The sequence below is a fragment of the Salmo salar genome, chromosome 17 (genome assembly GCF_965601325.2).
Source record: "Salmo salar chromosome 17, fSalSal1, whole genome shotgun sequence".
Classification (NCBI taxonomy): Eukaryota; Metazoa; Chordata; class Actinopteri; order Salmoniformes; family Salmonidae; genus Salmo; species Salmo salar.
In genome coordinates, this window is record NC_138307.1 from 64,239,119 (window position 1) to 64,254,870 (window position 15,752).

General features: G+C 45.6%; 1 protein-coding gene across 4 annotated transcripts in view; it reads left to right on the top strand.

Annotated features, from left to right (window-relative positions):
* LOC106576444 (ankyrin repeat and sterile alpha motif domain-containing protein 1B) overlaps positions 1-15,752 on the top strand; it is a 324,199-nt gene that overhangs the window by 197,050 nt on the left and 111,397 nt on the right. For all 4 annotated transcript variants that reach the window (XM_082964025.1, XM_045699996.2, XM_082964026.1 and 1 more), the window contains exons 15-16: positions 6,839-7,509; positions 7,836-7,961. In XM_082964025.1, the coding sequence (XP_082820151.1) occupies positions 6,839-7,509; positions 7,836-7,961 (797 nt within the window). The remainder of the gene's footprint in view (positions 1-6,838; positions 7,510-7,835; positions 7,962-15,752) is intronic.

Sequence of the window (15,752 nt, forward strand, 5' to 3'; positions counted from 1 at the left end):
ACGACTCTTTTCTGGATTTTGATAATTAGTGGGTATCGGCCTAATTCTGTTCTGCATGCATTATTTGGTGTTTTACGTTGTACACGGAGGATAATTTTGCCGAAACCTGCATGCAGAGTCTCAATTTGGTGTTTGTCCAATTTTTGTGAATTCTTGGTTGTTGAGCAGACCCCAGACCTCACGACCATAAAGGGTAATGGGTTCTATAACTGATTGAAGTATTTTTAGCCAGATCCTAATAGGTATGTCGAATTTGGTGTTCCTTTTGATGGCGTAGAAGACCCTTCTCTCAGATCGTTCACAGCTTTGTGGAAGTTACTTCTGCCGCTGATGTTTAGGCTGAGGTATCTATAGTTTTTTGTGTGCTCTAGGGCAACGGTGTCTAGATGGAAATTGTATTCGTGGTCCTGACAACGGGACCTTTTTTGGAACACCATTATTTTTGTCTTAATGAGAATTACTGTCAGGGCCCGGGTCTGACAGAATCTGTGCAGAAGATCTAGGTGCTGCTGTAGGCCCTCCTTGGTTGGGGACAGAAGCACCAGATCATCAGCAAACTGTAGACATTTGACTTCAGATTCTAGTAGGGTGAGGCAGGGTGCTGCAGACTGTTCTAGTGCCCTCGCCAATTTGTTGATATATCTGTTAAAGAGGGTGGGGCTCAAGCTGCATCCCTGTTTGACCCCATGGCCCGCTGGAAAGAAATGTGTGTGTTTTTTGCCAATTTGAACTGCACACTTGTTGTTTGTGTACATAGATTTTATAATGTTGTATGTTTCTCCCCGAACACCACTTACCTTCAATTTGTGCAGAAGACCTTCATGCCATATTGAGTCAAAAGCTTTTTGGAAATCAACAAAGCATGAGAAGACTTTGCCTTTGTTTTGGTTTGTTTGTTTGTCAATTAGGGAGTCCAGGGGGAATATGTGGTCTGTCGTATGGTAATTTGGGAAAAAGCCAATTTGACATTTGCTCAGTACATTGTTTTCACTGAGGAAATGTACGAGTCTGCTGTTAATGATAATGCAGAGTATTTTCCAAAGGTTGCTGTTGATGCATATCCCATGGTAATTATTGGGGTCAAATTTGTCTCCACTTTTGTGGATTGGGGTGATCAGTCCTTGCTTCCACATATTAGGGAAGGTGCCAGAGCTGAGGATGATGTTTAAGTATAGCCAATGGAATTTGTGGTCGGTATATTTGATCATTTCATTGAGGATACCATCAACACCACAGGCCTTTTTAGGTTGGAGGGTTTGTATTTTGTCCTGTAGTTCATTCAATGTAATTGGAGAATCCAGTGGGGTTCTGGTAGTCTTTAACAGTTGATTCTAAGATTTGTATTTAGTCATGTGTATGTTTTTGCTGTTTGTTCTTTGTTATAGAGGTAAAAAGATTGGACAAGTATTTTATCCATACATCTCCGTTTTGGATAGATAACTCTTCGTGTTGTTGTTTGTTTAGAGTTTTCCAATTATCCCAGAAGTGGTTAGAGTCTCTGGATTCTTCAATTACATTGAGCTGATTTTTGACGTGCTGTTCCTTCTTTTTCCGTAGTGTATTTCTGTATTGTTTTAGTGATTCTCTCTTTCTCTCGCGCTCTCTTGCTCTGTCTGTCTGTCTGTCTGTCTGTCTGTCTGTCTGTCTGTCTGTCTGTCTGTCTGTCTGTCTGTCTGTCTGTCTGTCTGTCTGTCTGTCTGTCTGTCTGTCTGTCTGTCTGTCTGTCTCTCTGTCTCTCGCTCTGTCGCTCTGTCGCTCTGTCTCTCTGTCGCTCTCTCTGTCGCTCTGTCGCTCTCTCTCACTGTCGCTCTGTCTCTCGCTCTGTCTCTCTCTCTCGCTCTGTCTCTCTGTCTCTCGCTCTGTCTCTCGTGCTGTCTCTCGTGCTGTCTCTCGTGCTGTCTCTCGCTCTCTCTCGCTCTCTCTCTCTCTCGCTCTGTCTCTCGCTCTGTCTCTCGCTCTGTCTCTCGCTCTGTCTCTCGCTCTCTCGCTCTGTCTCTCTGTCTCTCTGTCTCTCGTTTTGTCTCTCGCGCTGTCTCTCGCGCTGTCTCTCGCGCTGTCTCTCGCTCTGTCTCTCGCTCTGTCTCTCGCTCTGTCTCTCGCTCGCTCTGTCGCTCTCTCGCTCACTCTGTCTCTCGCTCGCTCTGTCTCTCGCTCGCTCTGTCTCTCGCTCGCTCTCGCTCTCTCTTTCTGTGGTCTGTCTCTCGTCTTCCTTATCTCTCTCCCACTTGAATTGTTTTCTCTTGCTTTCTCTAGCTCTCTCTCTTGCTCTGTGAGTGTTAGTGATGTGATGCTTATCAGTGGAGGGGCTGGTACACAGTCTTAACACACTCTGACAACAGCCAGGGAGAGAGAGCATTGCCCACTGAGGCACACAGATGCGCACACACAAACTGCTGCTCTCTCTCGCGCTCTCTCTCTCTCTCTCTGTCCCTCTCTCTCTCTCTCTCTCTCTCTCTCTCTCTCTCTCTCTCTCAGTCCCCTCTCTCTCTCTCTCTCTCTCTCTCTCTCTCTCAGTCCCTCTCTCTCTCTCTCTCTCTCTCTCTCTCTCTCTCTCTCTCCTCTCTCTCTCTCTCAGTCCCTCTCTCTCTCTGTCTCACTCTCTCTGTCTCTCTCTCTGTCTCTCTTTCTTTCTCTGTCTCTCTCGCTCTGTCTCTATATACAGTGCATTCTGAAAGTTTTCAGACCCCTTGACTTTTTCCACGTTTCTAATTGCTATGAGACTCAAAATAGAGCTCAGGTGCATCCTGTTTCCATTGGTCATCCTTGAGATGTTTCTACAACTTGATTGGAGTCCACCTGTGGTAAATTAAATTGATTGGACATGATTTGGAAAGGCACACATCTGTCTATATAAGGTCCCACAGTTGACAGTGCATGTCAGAGCAAAAACCAAGCCATGAGGTTTTTAGAATTGTCCATAGAGCTCCGAGACAGGATTGTGTCGAGGCACAGATCTGGGGAAGGGTACCAAAACATTTCTGCAGCATTGAAGGTCCCCAAGAACACAATGGTCTCCATTGTTCTTAAATGGAAGAAGTTTGAAACCACCAAGACTCTTCCTAGAGCTGTCCGCCCAGCCAAACTGAACAATCGGGGGAGACGGGCTTTGGTCAGGGAGGTGACCATGAACCTGATGGTCTATCTGACAGAGCTCCAGAGTTTCTCTGTGGAGAGGGGAGAACCTTCCAGAAGGACAACCATCTCTGAGGCACTCCACCAGTTAGGCCTTTATGATAGAGTGGCCTGATGGAAGCCTCTCCTCAATAAAAGGCACATGACAGCCCCCTAAAGGAAAATCAAGATTATCTAGTCTGATGAAACCAAGATTGAACTCTTTGGCCTGACTGCCAAGCATCACGGCTGGAGGAAATATGGTGGTGGCAGCATCATGCTGTGGGGATGTTTTTCAGCGACAGGGGCTGGGAGACTAGTCAGGATTGAAGGAACTATGAACGGAACAAAGTACAGAGAGATCCTTGATGAAAACCTGCTCCAGAGTGCTCAGGACCTCAGACTGGGGTGAAGGTTCACCTTCCGACAGGACAACGACCCTAAGCACACAGCCAAGACTACGCAGGAGTGGCTTCGGGGCAAGTCTCTGAATGTCATTGAGTGGCCCAGCCAGAGCCCGGACTTGAACCCAATCGAACATCTCTAGAGAGACTTGAAAATAGCTGTGCAGCGATGCTCCCCATCCAACCTGACAGAGCTTTAGAGGATCTGCAGAGAAGAATGGGAGAAACTCCCCAAATACAGGTGTGCCAAGCTTGTAGCGTCATACCCAAGTAGACTCAAGCCTGTAATCGATGCCAAAGGTGTTTCAACAAAGTACTGTGTAAAGTGTCTGAATACTTATGTAAATAGGATATTTCAGTTTATTTTTATTTTTATATATATAATGTGTACATTTTCTACAATTTTTAAAAACCTGTTTTTCCTTTGTCATTGTGGGGTATTGTGTATACTGCCCTACCTAGAAGAAAGGCAGTAACTGCTCATTTGGTCGAAAATTAGTTAATGTCATTTTTGCCACATTAAATACATGCTTTGTCATGTGGATAAGTATCCTTCCTCTATTGTATTGTGTTTTGGAGAATGGGGGGGTCATGTTAGCAGTAAATGCATAAAGTTGCTGTGAAACCAAGGTAAATAAAAGCCATTTTTCTCAGTTCCACTCTATGAACAGTTGCTGCCTCTTTGCTTGGTAGGGATTAGATTGACATAGGAATAGATTGACGAGGAAAAATTATTTAATTCATTTTAGAATAAGGCTATAATGTAACAAAATGTGGAAAAAGCCAAGGGGTCTGAATACTTTGTGAATACACTGTATGCACACACACACACACACACACACACACACACACACACACACACACACACACACACACACACACACACACACACACACACACACACCAGTCCTTCATCCATTTCCTGGCACCAGCATCTCCCCTGATGTATCCAGCTAATGACTAATCTTTTTATGTATTTATAGATTATAAGATGCATATGTGCATAACATTATCCAATTATGTTATTAGAACCAACAGACTCATGTGAGATCCAATAAAATTCAGTCTCCCTCTCAGAGCTTTACTGTGTAATTATCTGTCTATCCACCATGGTACTGTGTAATTATCTGTGTATCCACCATGGTACTGTGTAATTATCTGTGTATCCACCATGGTACTGTGTAATTATCTGTGTATCCACCATGGTACTGTGTAATTATCTGTCTATCCACCATGGTACTGTGTAATTATCTGTGTATCCACCATGGTACTGTGTAATTATCTGTGTATCCACCATGGTACTGTGTAATTATCTGTGTATCCACCATGGTACTGTGTAATTATCTGTCTATCCACCATGGTACTGTGTAATTATCTGTGTATCAAACATTGGAATTGTGTAATTATCTGTGTATCCACCATGGTACTGTGTAATTATCTGTGTATCCACCATGGTACTGTGTAATTATCTGTGTATCAAACATTGGAATTGTGTAATTATCTGTGTATCCACCATGGTACTGTGTAATTATTTGTCTATCCACCATGGTACTGTGTAATTATCTGTCTATCCACCATGGTACTGTGTAATTATCTGTCTATCCACCATGGTACTGTGTAATTATTTGTCTATCCACCATGGTACTGTGTAATTATCTGTGTATCCACCATGGTACTGTGTAATTATCTGTCTATCCACCATGGTACTGTGTAATTATCTGTGTATCCACCATGGTACTGTGTAATTGTGTGTGTATCCACCATGGTCCTGTGTAATTATCTGTGTATCCACCATGGTCCTGTGTAATTATCTGTGTATCCACCATGGTACTGTGTAATTATCTGTGTATCCACCATGGTACTGTGTAATTATCTGTGTATCCACCATGGTACTGTGTAATTGTGCGTGTATCCACCATGGTACTGTGTAAATGTCTGTGTATCCACCATGGTATTATACTTGGTTATACACACATACAGAGACACACACACACACACACACACACACACACACACACACACACACACCACAGACCATGTTGTCCTGCTGATCATAGTTTTGCTCACTGATATTAGACACACTGATTCACACAGCTCTGTTTGGCTGCATATCTGTTTGTCTGTTTCTTGAGGTTAATCTCTCTCAAATCTCATTGTAAATCTGTGGTGAATATTGGAGTAGGGCATTGAGTGTATGAAAAGAATGGACAATAAAGCTTTAGAAATTTGAATTGGAGGAAAATGTACTCAGCGACCTCAGGATGACACTGTACGTGCACGAAGACTAAATAGAACACTGTACACCATCCCCGGGCAGAATCACACACATACACACATACATACACACACACATACATAGATATACGGGCCAGCACTCTTTCTGAGTTAGACCAGAAAGACTCTCCTCTCTCTGTCTCCCAATCCCTCTTTCACCCCACTGCACACAGACAGTGGCTGTCTCTCTCAAAGCATCCATTTGGCTCTAAGTACACCTCACAGAACTCAGTCAATGGGCCAGACACACTGATACATCACACACGTGCTCTCTCTGTCTCTCTTTTCTCTCTCTCTTTTCTCTCTCGCTCTCTCTCACTCTCTCTCTCTTTTCGCTCTCTCTCTCTCTCTCTCTCTCTCTCTCTCTCTCTTTTCTCTCGCTCTTTTCTCTCTCTCTTTTCTCTCTCTCTCTCTCTCTCTCTCTCTCTTTTCTCTCTCTCTCTCTCTCTCTCTCTCTCTCTCTCTTTTCTCTCTCTCTCTCTCTCTCTCTCTTTTCTCTCTCTCTTTTCTCTCTCTCTCTTTTCTCTCTCTCTCTCTCTCTCTCTCTCTCTCTCTCTCTTTTCTCTCTCTCTCTCTCTCTCTCTCTCTTTTCTCTCTCACACACACACAGTGATGTTGACCAGGCAGCCGTGTCAGACCTGTCAGGAGTTGTGTTGTGTGTACCGTAGGAGCCTGCATCTTGACAGGGCAGCAGCAGATGTATGTTTCCCTCTATCATTCTTCTGTCTCTTTTGTTTTTTAACCTTTATTTGAACTCTCTCGTTTAATCCTGATTCTGATGTGTTTTTCTCTAGTTGTTTTAACATAGATCCTCTTTCCTCTGGATTGCTGTGTGTTTTTCTAGATTGGTATGGATATGGTATGGATGTGGTGTGGATATGGTGTGGGTGTGGTGCACCTTTTACGGTCGCCATGTTAGCACGAGAGAGAGAGATCTCATAGATTGGTTACTGTGTGCAACCAATCTGTGGGTCTGTGTATGTGTGTTGGACCTGGAATGTGTGTGTGGTGCACTCCAACATTAACTTGTGTGTGTTTTCTCTCCTCAGACAACGGGCCGTACCAGCAGAACCCTCCCCCCGCCTCTTCCAATACACTCCCACTACCAGACGACCGACGACAGAGCCTCGTCCCTGTAGAGTTCGCCGGCCTCCTCCACGGCTCCTCACCGGCCTGCGAGACGCCGGACACACCCTACCACCTCTACACCTCCAACACCAACCCCAAAGCCCCAAAACACACCCCCTCGGACCCCCACACCAGCCCGGTAACCACGCTCGGTAACCACGGCAACCTCGCTTCAGTAACCCAGCCCCCTGAATTAGGAATTGGACTGCCACCGCCCCTCATTATCCCTCACACAGGAAACGAGGCGTTGGCTCTGAAGACCCCCAAAGACCCCCTCAAAGACGACAGACCCCCCAAACCTCAGGTAGTCTATCGCACCATCTTCCACACCCGGGTTAACCAGAACTCCCAGAACGCCTCGCCCTCCTCCTCCTCCTCCTCGCCGTATGGTTGGAACGGGGAGGCGGTGGTGGTGAGGGGGGGTGTGTCGGGAGCTGGCGGACCCAGGGAGGGGGCACCGGCGTCTGGGTACGAGGACAGGGCCTTTACCCTGGGCAGGATGAGATCCATACCTCGCAGTGTGCTGGACTTAAAGCTCTCCAAGTCACTGTCCAAGTCTGACTCCAACCTGCTGGCTGTGTCGCCCATACAGGTACGTTCTGTTGTTCTGTTTATATCCCGTTGTAATGGAGAAACAGTGCTGTTATTTTGACCATTCCCTCTTTATCTTGTGTGAAATGCCAGGTGTAATATGAATTGCGGTTAAAAGTACTGCCCCAGGCTTATTACACTGAGAGGGTGGGTCTTGGTAAATGTAATGTTTGTTTACCATTGTGGGAATGACAGTTACAGAACCTCACCTTAGAATTTGCGTCAAGCCACAGACAGTTGTCCAACTTGATAAATGATATTTATCCAATTGATGGATCCATTGTTAAACGTAGATGTAATGGACAGTGTGTTGACGGTCTCTTTCAGGAGGAGTACCACTGGGGGTCGGGGGCTAGGGGCCAGGGGCCGAGAGGAAGCCCTAGCCCAGGGGACACCGCCAGTCCTGGGGGCCAGCTAGAGAGAACACCCTCCTTCACTGCTGAATGGGAGGAGGTGAGAGAAGCAGCGCTGTGGCTGCTGTTCAGTCAGATAGAAATGTCATGTCTAGAACTTAAACAAAGAAGAAATGATTTGACGTGGTCTATTAAGACGTGGTCAATTTTCTGTGAGTCTGTTCTACACAATTAGTTTCTGGTCCAGGAGAAAAACGACATGAATGTCCAGGTTACTTTACTTTCTCTTCTATAAAGTAAAAAAAAATAGGTGAGAGGAAATTAAGAAAAGAGAGGAGATTGAATAAGAAAAAAGGTATGAAAAATACATGCAGCGATGGAGAGAGAGAGAGAAATAGAAAGTAAAGGCATCCCAAGAAAAGCGGTAGTGTGTGTGTGTGTGTGTGTGTGTGTGTGTGTGTGTGTGTGTGTGTCCGTCTGCCCAGGGGTGGTGTACGGGTGGTGGTAAAGTCCCACTGACATACTTTTAATGTGATCCATGTGTTTATTTCCATTGTTGAGAAATATTATACACACTGACTCACAGCCAAATGATCTTCTGGTCAGTGATCACACACACAGACAGACACACACACACCAGCACACACCACACACACCACCACTAATGCTTTTCTTGGGTGTGTTTTGAGAGGTGACCGATGTTAACCTCTATGGGCTAGGTGGGACGCTAGCGTGCCACCTGTGGTGCACTCCATCAACAGCAGGTGCATTTCAAGAGCGGCAAATTTGAATCCAAATAAATGTCAAAATTCAAATTTTTCAAACATACAACTATTTTACACCCTTTGAAAGATAAACATCTCCTTAATCTAACCACGTTTTACGATTTCAAAAAGGTTTTACGGCGAAAGCATAAATTTAGAGTATGTTAGGACAGTACATTTACAAGAGTTGTGTGTAATGTTTTGTCAAGTCAAAGACAGGGTCACCAAAACCATAAAACCAGCTAAAATGATGCACTAACCTTTTACAATCTCCATCAGATGACACTCCTAGGACATTATGTTAGACAATGCATGCATTTTTAGTTCTATCAAGTTCATATTTATATCCAAAAACAGCGTTTTACTATGGCATTGATGTTGAGGAAATCGTTTCCCTCCAATAACCGGCAGTCAAGTCAGCGTCACAAATTAAATAATTAAAATTAGAAAACATTGGTAAAATATTATATTGTCATTTAAAGAATTATAGATTTACATCTCTTGAACGCAATCAACTTGCCAGATTTAAAAATAACCTTACTGGGAAATCACACTTTGCAATAATCTGAGCACTGCGCCCAGAAAAATACGCGTTGCGATACAGACTAGACGTCATGTTGGGGAGATCTAAAATCGAAAATACTATGTAAATAATCCATTACCTTTGATTCTCTTCATCAGATGTCACTTCCAGGTATCACAGGTCCATAACGAATGTAGTTTTGTTCAAAAAAGCTCATCATTTATGTCCAAAAATCTCCGTCTTGTTAGCACATGATCTAAGCCAGCCGGACTTCTCGTCATGAACGAGGGGAAAAAATATATTTACGTTCGTTCAAACATGTCAAACGTTGTATAGCATAAATCATTAGGGCCTTTTTTAACCAGAACATGAATAATATTCAAGGTGGACGAATGCATACTCTTTTATAACGTATTGGAACGAGGGTACCCAACATGAACTCGCGCGCCAGGTGTCTAATGGGACATCATCGTTCCATGGCTCTTGTTCGGTCAGATCTCCCTCCAGAAGACTCAAAACACTTTGTAAAGGCTGGTGACATCTAGTGGAAGCAATAGGAAGTGCCAAAATATTCCTCAGCCCCTGTGTTTTTCAATGGGATAGGTTTAAAGGTAATACAACACATCAGGTATCCACTTCCTGTCAGAAAATGTCTCAGGGTTTTGCCTGCCAAATGAGTTCTGTTATACTCACAGACACCATTCAAACAGTTTTAGAAACTTTAGAGTGTTTTCTATCCATATATAATAAGTATATGCATATTCTAGTTACTGGGTAGGATTAGTAACCAGATTAAATCGGGTACATTTTTTTTATCCAGACGTGCAAATGCTGCCCCCTAGCCCTAACATTAAGATATGCAGGAAAAGACGGCCAGCTTCATACCCAGTAACACACCCAGTAACACACCCAGGGACACACCCAGTAACACACCCAGTAACACACCCAGTAACACACCCAGTAACACACACACATTAAGCCACCTCTTCCATACACATATAATCAGCCTATACAATTCATTAGAAAGATATCAACCTCACTAATTGCCACTTTACAGTCCAAAACATCATCATTAGTGTAGAGCCTTGTTCTAGACTGGATTCTGCACTCCTGAACATAGCAACAAAACACTTAAGCTGATTGGCTAATATACTGGGTGTGTTTGACATGCGTGATCTAATTGATGTGTATGATCATATGGCTTTTTCACATGCTGTATAGTAGGGCTGTGATGATCCCAGTTTTTCACATGCTGTATAGTAGGGCTGTGATGATCCCAGTTTTTCACATGCTGTATAGTAGGGCTGTGATGATCCCAGTTTTTCACATGCTGTATAGTAGGGCTGTGATGATCCCAGTTTTTCACATGCTGTATAGTAGGGCTGTGATGATCCCAGTTTTTCACATGCTGTATAGTAGGGCTGTGATGATCCCAGTTTTTCACATGCTGTATAGTAGGGCTGTGATGATCCCAGTTTTTCACATGCTGTATAGTAGGGCTGTGATGATCCCAGTTTTTCACATGCTGTATAGTAGGGCTGTGATGATCCCAGTTTTTCACATACTGTATAGTAGGGCTGTGATGATCCCAGTTTTTCACATGCTGTACAGTAGGGCTGTGATGATCCCAGTTTTTCACATGCTGTACAGTAGGGCTGTGATGATCCCAGTTTTTCACATGCTGTATAGTAGGGCTGTGATGATCCCAGTTTTTCACATGCTGTATAGTAGGGCTGTGATGATCCCAGTTTTTCACATGCTGTATAGTAGGGCTGTGATGATCCCAGTTTTTCACATGCTGTACAGTAGGGCTGTGATGATCCCAGTTTTTCACATGCTGTATAGTAGGGCTGTGATGATCCCAGTTTTTCACATGCTGTATAGTAGGGCTGTGATGATCCCACTTTTTCACATGCTGTATAGTAGGGCTGTGATGATCCCACTTTTTCACATGCTGTATAGTAGGGCTGTGATGACCCCAGTTTTTCACATGCTGTACAGTAGGGCTGTGATGATCCCAGTTTTTCACATGCTGTATAGTAGGGCTGTGATGTCCCCAGTTTTTCACATGCTGTACAGTAGGGCTGTGATGATCCCAGTTTTTCACATGCTGTATAGTAGGGCTGTGATGATCCCAGTTTTTCACATGCTGTATAGTAGGGCTGTGATGATCCCAGTTTTTCACATGCTGTATAGTAGGGCTGTGATGATCCCAGTTTTTCACATGCTGTATAGTAGGGCTGTGATGATCCCAGTTTTTCACATGCTGTATAGTAGGGCTGTGATGACCCGAGTTTTTCACATGCTGTATAGTAGGGCTGTGATGATCCCAGTTTTTCATTTACATTTACATTTACGTCATTTAGCAGACGCTCTTATCCAGAGCGACTTACAAATTGGTGCATTCACCTTATGATATCCAGTGGAACAACCACTTTACAATAGCGGGGGTAGGTTAGAAGGATTACTTTATCCTATCCCAGGTATTCCTTAAAGAGGTGGGGTTTCAGGTGTCTCCGGAAGGTGGTGATTGACTCCGCTGTCCTGGCGTCGTGAGGGAGCTTGTTCCACCATTGGGGTGCCAGAGCAACGAACAGTTTTGACTGGGCTGAGCGGGAGCTGTGCTTCCGCAGAGGTAGGGAGGCGAGCAGGGCAGAGGTGGATGAACGCAGTGCCCTTGTTTGGGTGTAGGGACTGATCAGAGCCTGAAGGTACGGAGGTGCCGTTCCCCTCACAGCTCCGTAGGCAAGCACCATGGTCTTGTAGCAGATGCGAGCTTCAACTGGAAGCCAGTGGAGTGTGCGGAGGAGCGGGGAGACGTGAGAGAACTTGGGAAGGTTGAACACCAGACGGGCTGCGGCGTTCTGGATGAGTTGTAGGGGTTTAATGGCACAGGCAGGGAGCCCCGCCAACAGCGAGTTGCAGTAATCCAGACGGGAGATGACAAGTGCCTGGATTAGGACCTGCACCGCTTCCTGTGTGAGGCAGGGTCGTACTCTGCGAATGTTGTAGAGCATGAACCTACAGGATCGGGTCACCGCCTTGATGTTAGCGGAGAACGTCGCTGGAGGCTCCGGACCGGAGAGCGTCGCTGTAGGTTCCGCGCCATGGATCATCACTGGAGGCTTTGTGCCATGGATCATCACTGGAGGCTCCGTGCCATGGATCATCTCTACAGGCTCCGGGCCATGGATCATCCCTACAGGCTTCTTGCCATGGATCATCCCTACAGGCTCCGGGCCATGGATCATCACTGGAGGCTTCATGCCATGGATCATCCCTACAGGCTCCGGGCCATGGATCATCACTGGAGGCTCTGTGCCATGGATCATCCCTACAGGCTTCTTGCCATGGATCATCCCTACAGGCTCCGGGCCATGGATCATCACTGGAGGCTTCGTGCCACGGATCATCACTGGAGGCTTCAGACCACAGATCATCACTGGAGGCTTCCTACGTGGAGCTGGAACCGGTCTCACCGGACTGGGGAGACGCACAGGAGACTGGGTGCGCAGAGCAGGCACAGGGTATACTGGGCCGTGGAGGCGCACTGGAGGTCTGGAGCTTAGGGCTGGCACACCCCGTCCTGGCTGGATGGTTATTTTAGCCCAGCAAGGGTGGAGCGCTGGCACAGGACAAACTGGTTTGTGCTGGTGAACGGGGGGTACCGTGCGTAGAGCAGGCGCAGGATAACCTGGGCCGAAGAGACGCACTGGAGACCAGGAACGCTGAGCCGGCGCACTTCTTCCTGGCTGACAGCCAACTCTAGCACGGCAATGGTGAGGAGCTTGCACCGAGCGCACCGAGCTGTGAGTGCGCACTGGCGACACAGTGCGCATCACCGCATAACACGGTGCTTGCTCGGTCACTTGCTCCCCACGGTAAGCACGGGGAGTTGGCTCAGGTCTCAACCCCGACTTCGCCAATCTCCCCATGTGCTCCCCCCCAAAACATTTGGCCGATGCCTCTCGGGCTTCCGTTGTTGCCTTGCCTGTCGATCTTGTCGCTGTTCCTCCCTCGCTGCTTCCACCTGTTCCCATGGGAGGCTATCCCTTCCGGCCTGGATCTCCTCCCACGTCCAGGATCCTTTGCCATCCAGGATGTCCTCCCATGTCCAGTCATCCTGCCCACGCTGCTTGGTTCTTTGGTGGTGGGATCTTCTGTACTGATCGTCCAAAGGAGTAGACCAAAGTGTAGCGTGGTGAGTGTTCATCTTTATATTTATTTTAAATCAGAACACTTAAACAAAATAATAAACAAATGACAAACGACCGTCACGTCTTGCAGGCTATAACGAGCAGTACAAAAATAAGATCCCACAACTCAAGGAGGGAAAAAGGGCTGCCTAAGTATGGTTCCCAATCAGAGATAACGATAGGGAGCTGCCTCTGATTGGAAACCATACCTGGCCAAAACATAGAAATATAAAGCATAGAATGCCCACCCCACACCCTGACCTAACAACATAGAGAAATAAACCGTCTCTCTCAGGTCAGGACGTGACATTAGCGATGGTTTGCCATACATTGCACACGCCATACAATTCTATAGAGGCTGAATGATGATGATAAATTACCTATAGATTCTTCTATTAATCTGCAGCAATCATAGAGAGAAGGGTCATATTTAATTACCTGCTTCGGGAAAACACAGAATGGGAGCGCTGGGAAAAGAAAGGAAATCTACACTTTATTTAGAAAACTAGGTGGACACCTATTCAAACGAGTAGATTCGTCTATTTCAGCCACACCTGACATGTGTATAAAATCGAGCACACAGCCACGCAATCTCCATAGACAAACATTGGCAGTAGAATGGCCTTACTGAAGCGCTCAGTGACTTTCAACGTGGCACCGTCATAGGATGCCACCTTTCCAACAAGTCAGTTTGTCAAATTTCTGCTCTGCTCTGCTAGAGCTGCCCCGGTCAACTGTAAGGGGGTGTTATAGTCAAGTGGAAATGTCTAGGAGCAACAACGGCTCAGCCACAAAGTGGTAGGCCACACAAGCTCACAGAACGGGACCACTGAAGCGTGTAGTGCGTAAAACTTATATTCCTCGGTTGCAACACTCACTACTGAGTTCCAAACTGACTCTGGAAGCAACGTCAGCACAAGAACTGTTTGTCAGGAGCTTCATGAAGTGGGTTTCCATGGCCAAGCAGCCACACACAAGCCTAAGATCACCATGCGTAATGGCAAGTGTCGGCTAGGGTGGTGTAAAGCTCACCGCCATTGGACTCTGGAGCAGTGGAGACGCGTTCTCTGGAGTGATGAATCACACCTCACCATCTGGCATTCCGATTGACAAATCTGGGTTTGGCGGATTCCAGGAGAGCGCTATCTGCCGAATGCATAGTGCCAACTGTAAAGTTTGGTGGAGGAGGAATAATGGCCTGGGGCTGTTTTTCATGTTTTTGGCTCCTTAGTTCCAGTGAAAGGAAATCGTAATGCTACAGCATACAATGGCATTCTAGATGACTATGTGCTTCCAACTTTGTGGCAACAGGTGTGGAAGAACATGACTGGCCTGCACAGAGCCATGACCTCAACCCCTTCAAACACCTTTGGGATGAACTGGAATGCCGACTGCGAGCCAGGCCTAATCACCCAACATCAGTGCCCCACCTCACAAATGCTTTTATGGCTGAATGGAAGCAAGTTCCCACAGCAATGTTCCAACATCTAGTGGAAAGTTTTCCCAGAAGACTGGAGGCTGTTATAACAGCAAAGAAGGGACCAACTCCATATTAATGCCCATGATTTTGGAATGAGATGTTCGACTAGCAGGTGTCCACATATTTTTGGTCATGTTGTGTGTTTGTTCTATTTTGAGAAGAAATGCAAGAGACAGTTCTGCTATAAGCAAGAGGCTGCCCACAAAGGAAGGCTCACTAAAGATCTGTATGTTCTTATATAGATAGTGCTCTTAAACAGGCAATCTGCTGTTGATGCATCTGTTTTTGGACTTATAAACCAATTATATGTTCCCATTGATTCTTGGAGAATGTAACTTATAAATGCCTCATGAGCTTAGTTCAACTGTCGTACCCCATCAGAACCCAGAATATAAGCGTGTTTTACTCCAGTGTTTGTAAACAAATGAAATGTAACAGGTACGATATAGCCTCAAAACATGGTTAAAACTATCATTTTGATGTCTGTTCAGTCCGTAGCTCTTTCTATGAATTAAAGTGGTTATAGTTCTGTAGTCCCATCCCGCAGCTTCTTACAGAAACAGTGGCGGGAAGAACGCTTTGTAATTGTTTCAGCTGCAGATTTCTCCTTTAAATTACAAAAGTACTGTTTTCCTGACCCTGAAAATGATGCAGTGCTGTAAACAAGTGTAGGCTACATGGGATCCATTCACTCTTAGCTGTGTTGCTAACTTTAGGAAATAGTGATCTATTGCTTTTGTACTCAAACCCAATGTGGGAATCCCAATTTTCCCATTCCATAGACTACTTTAAAATGAGGAATTGTGTAATTTGGGTGAGCTCTCTGATCTTAGATCAGTGAGTTGGCAATCATGTGGTAGCCCCCATAGGCAGTCATTGAGCCTGTCAGATGTATGGTGCTGCGCTGCACAGTTGAGTGCTTAACAGC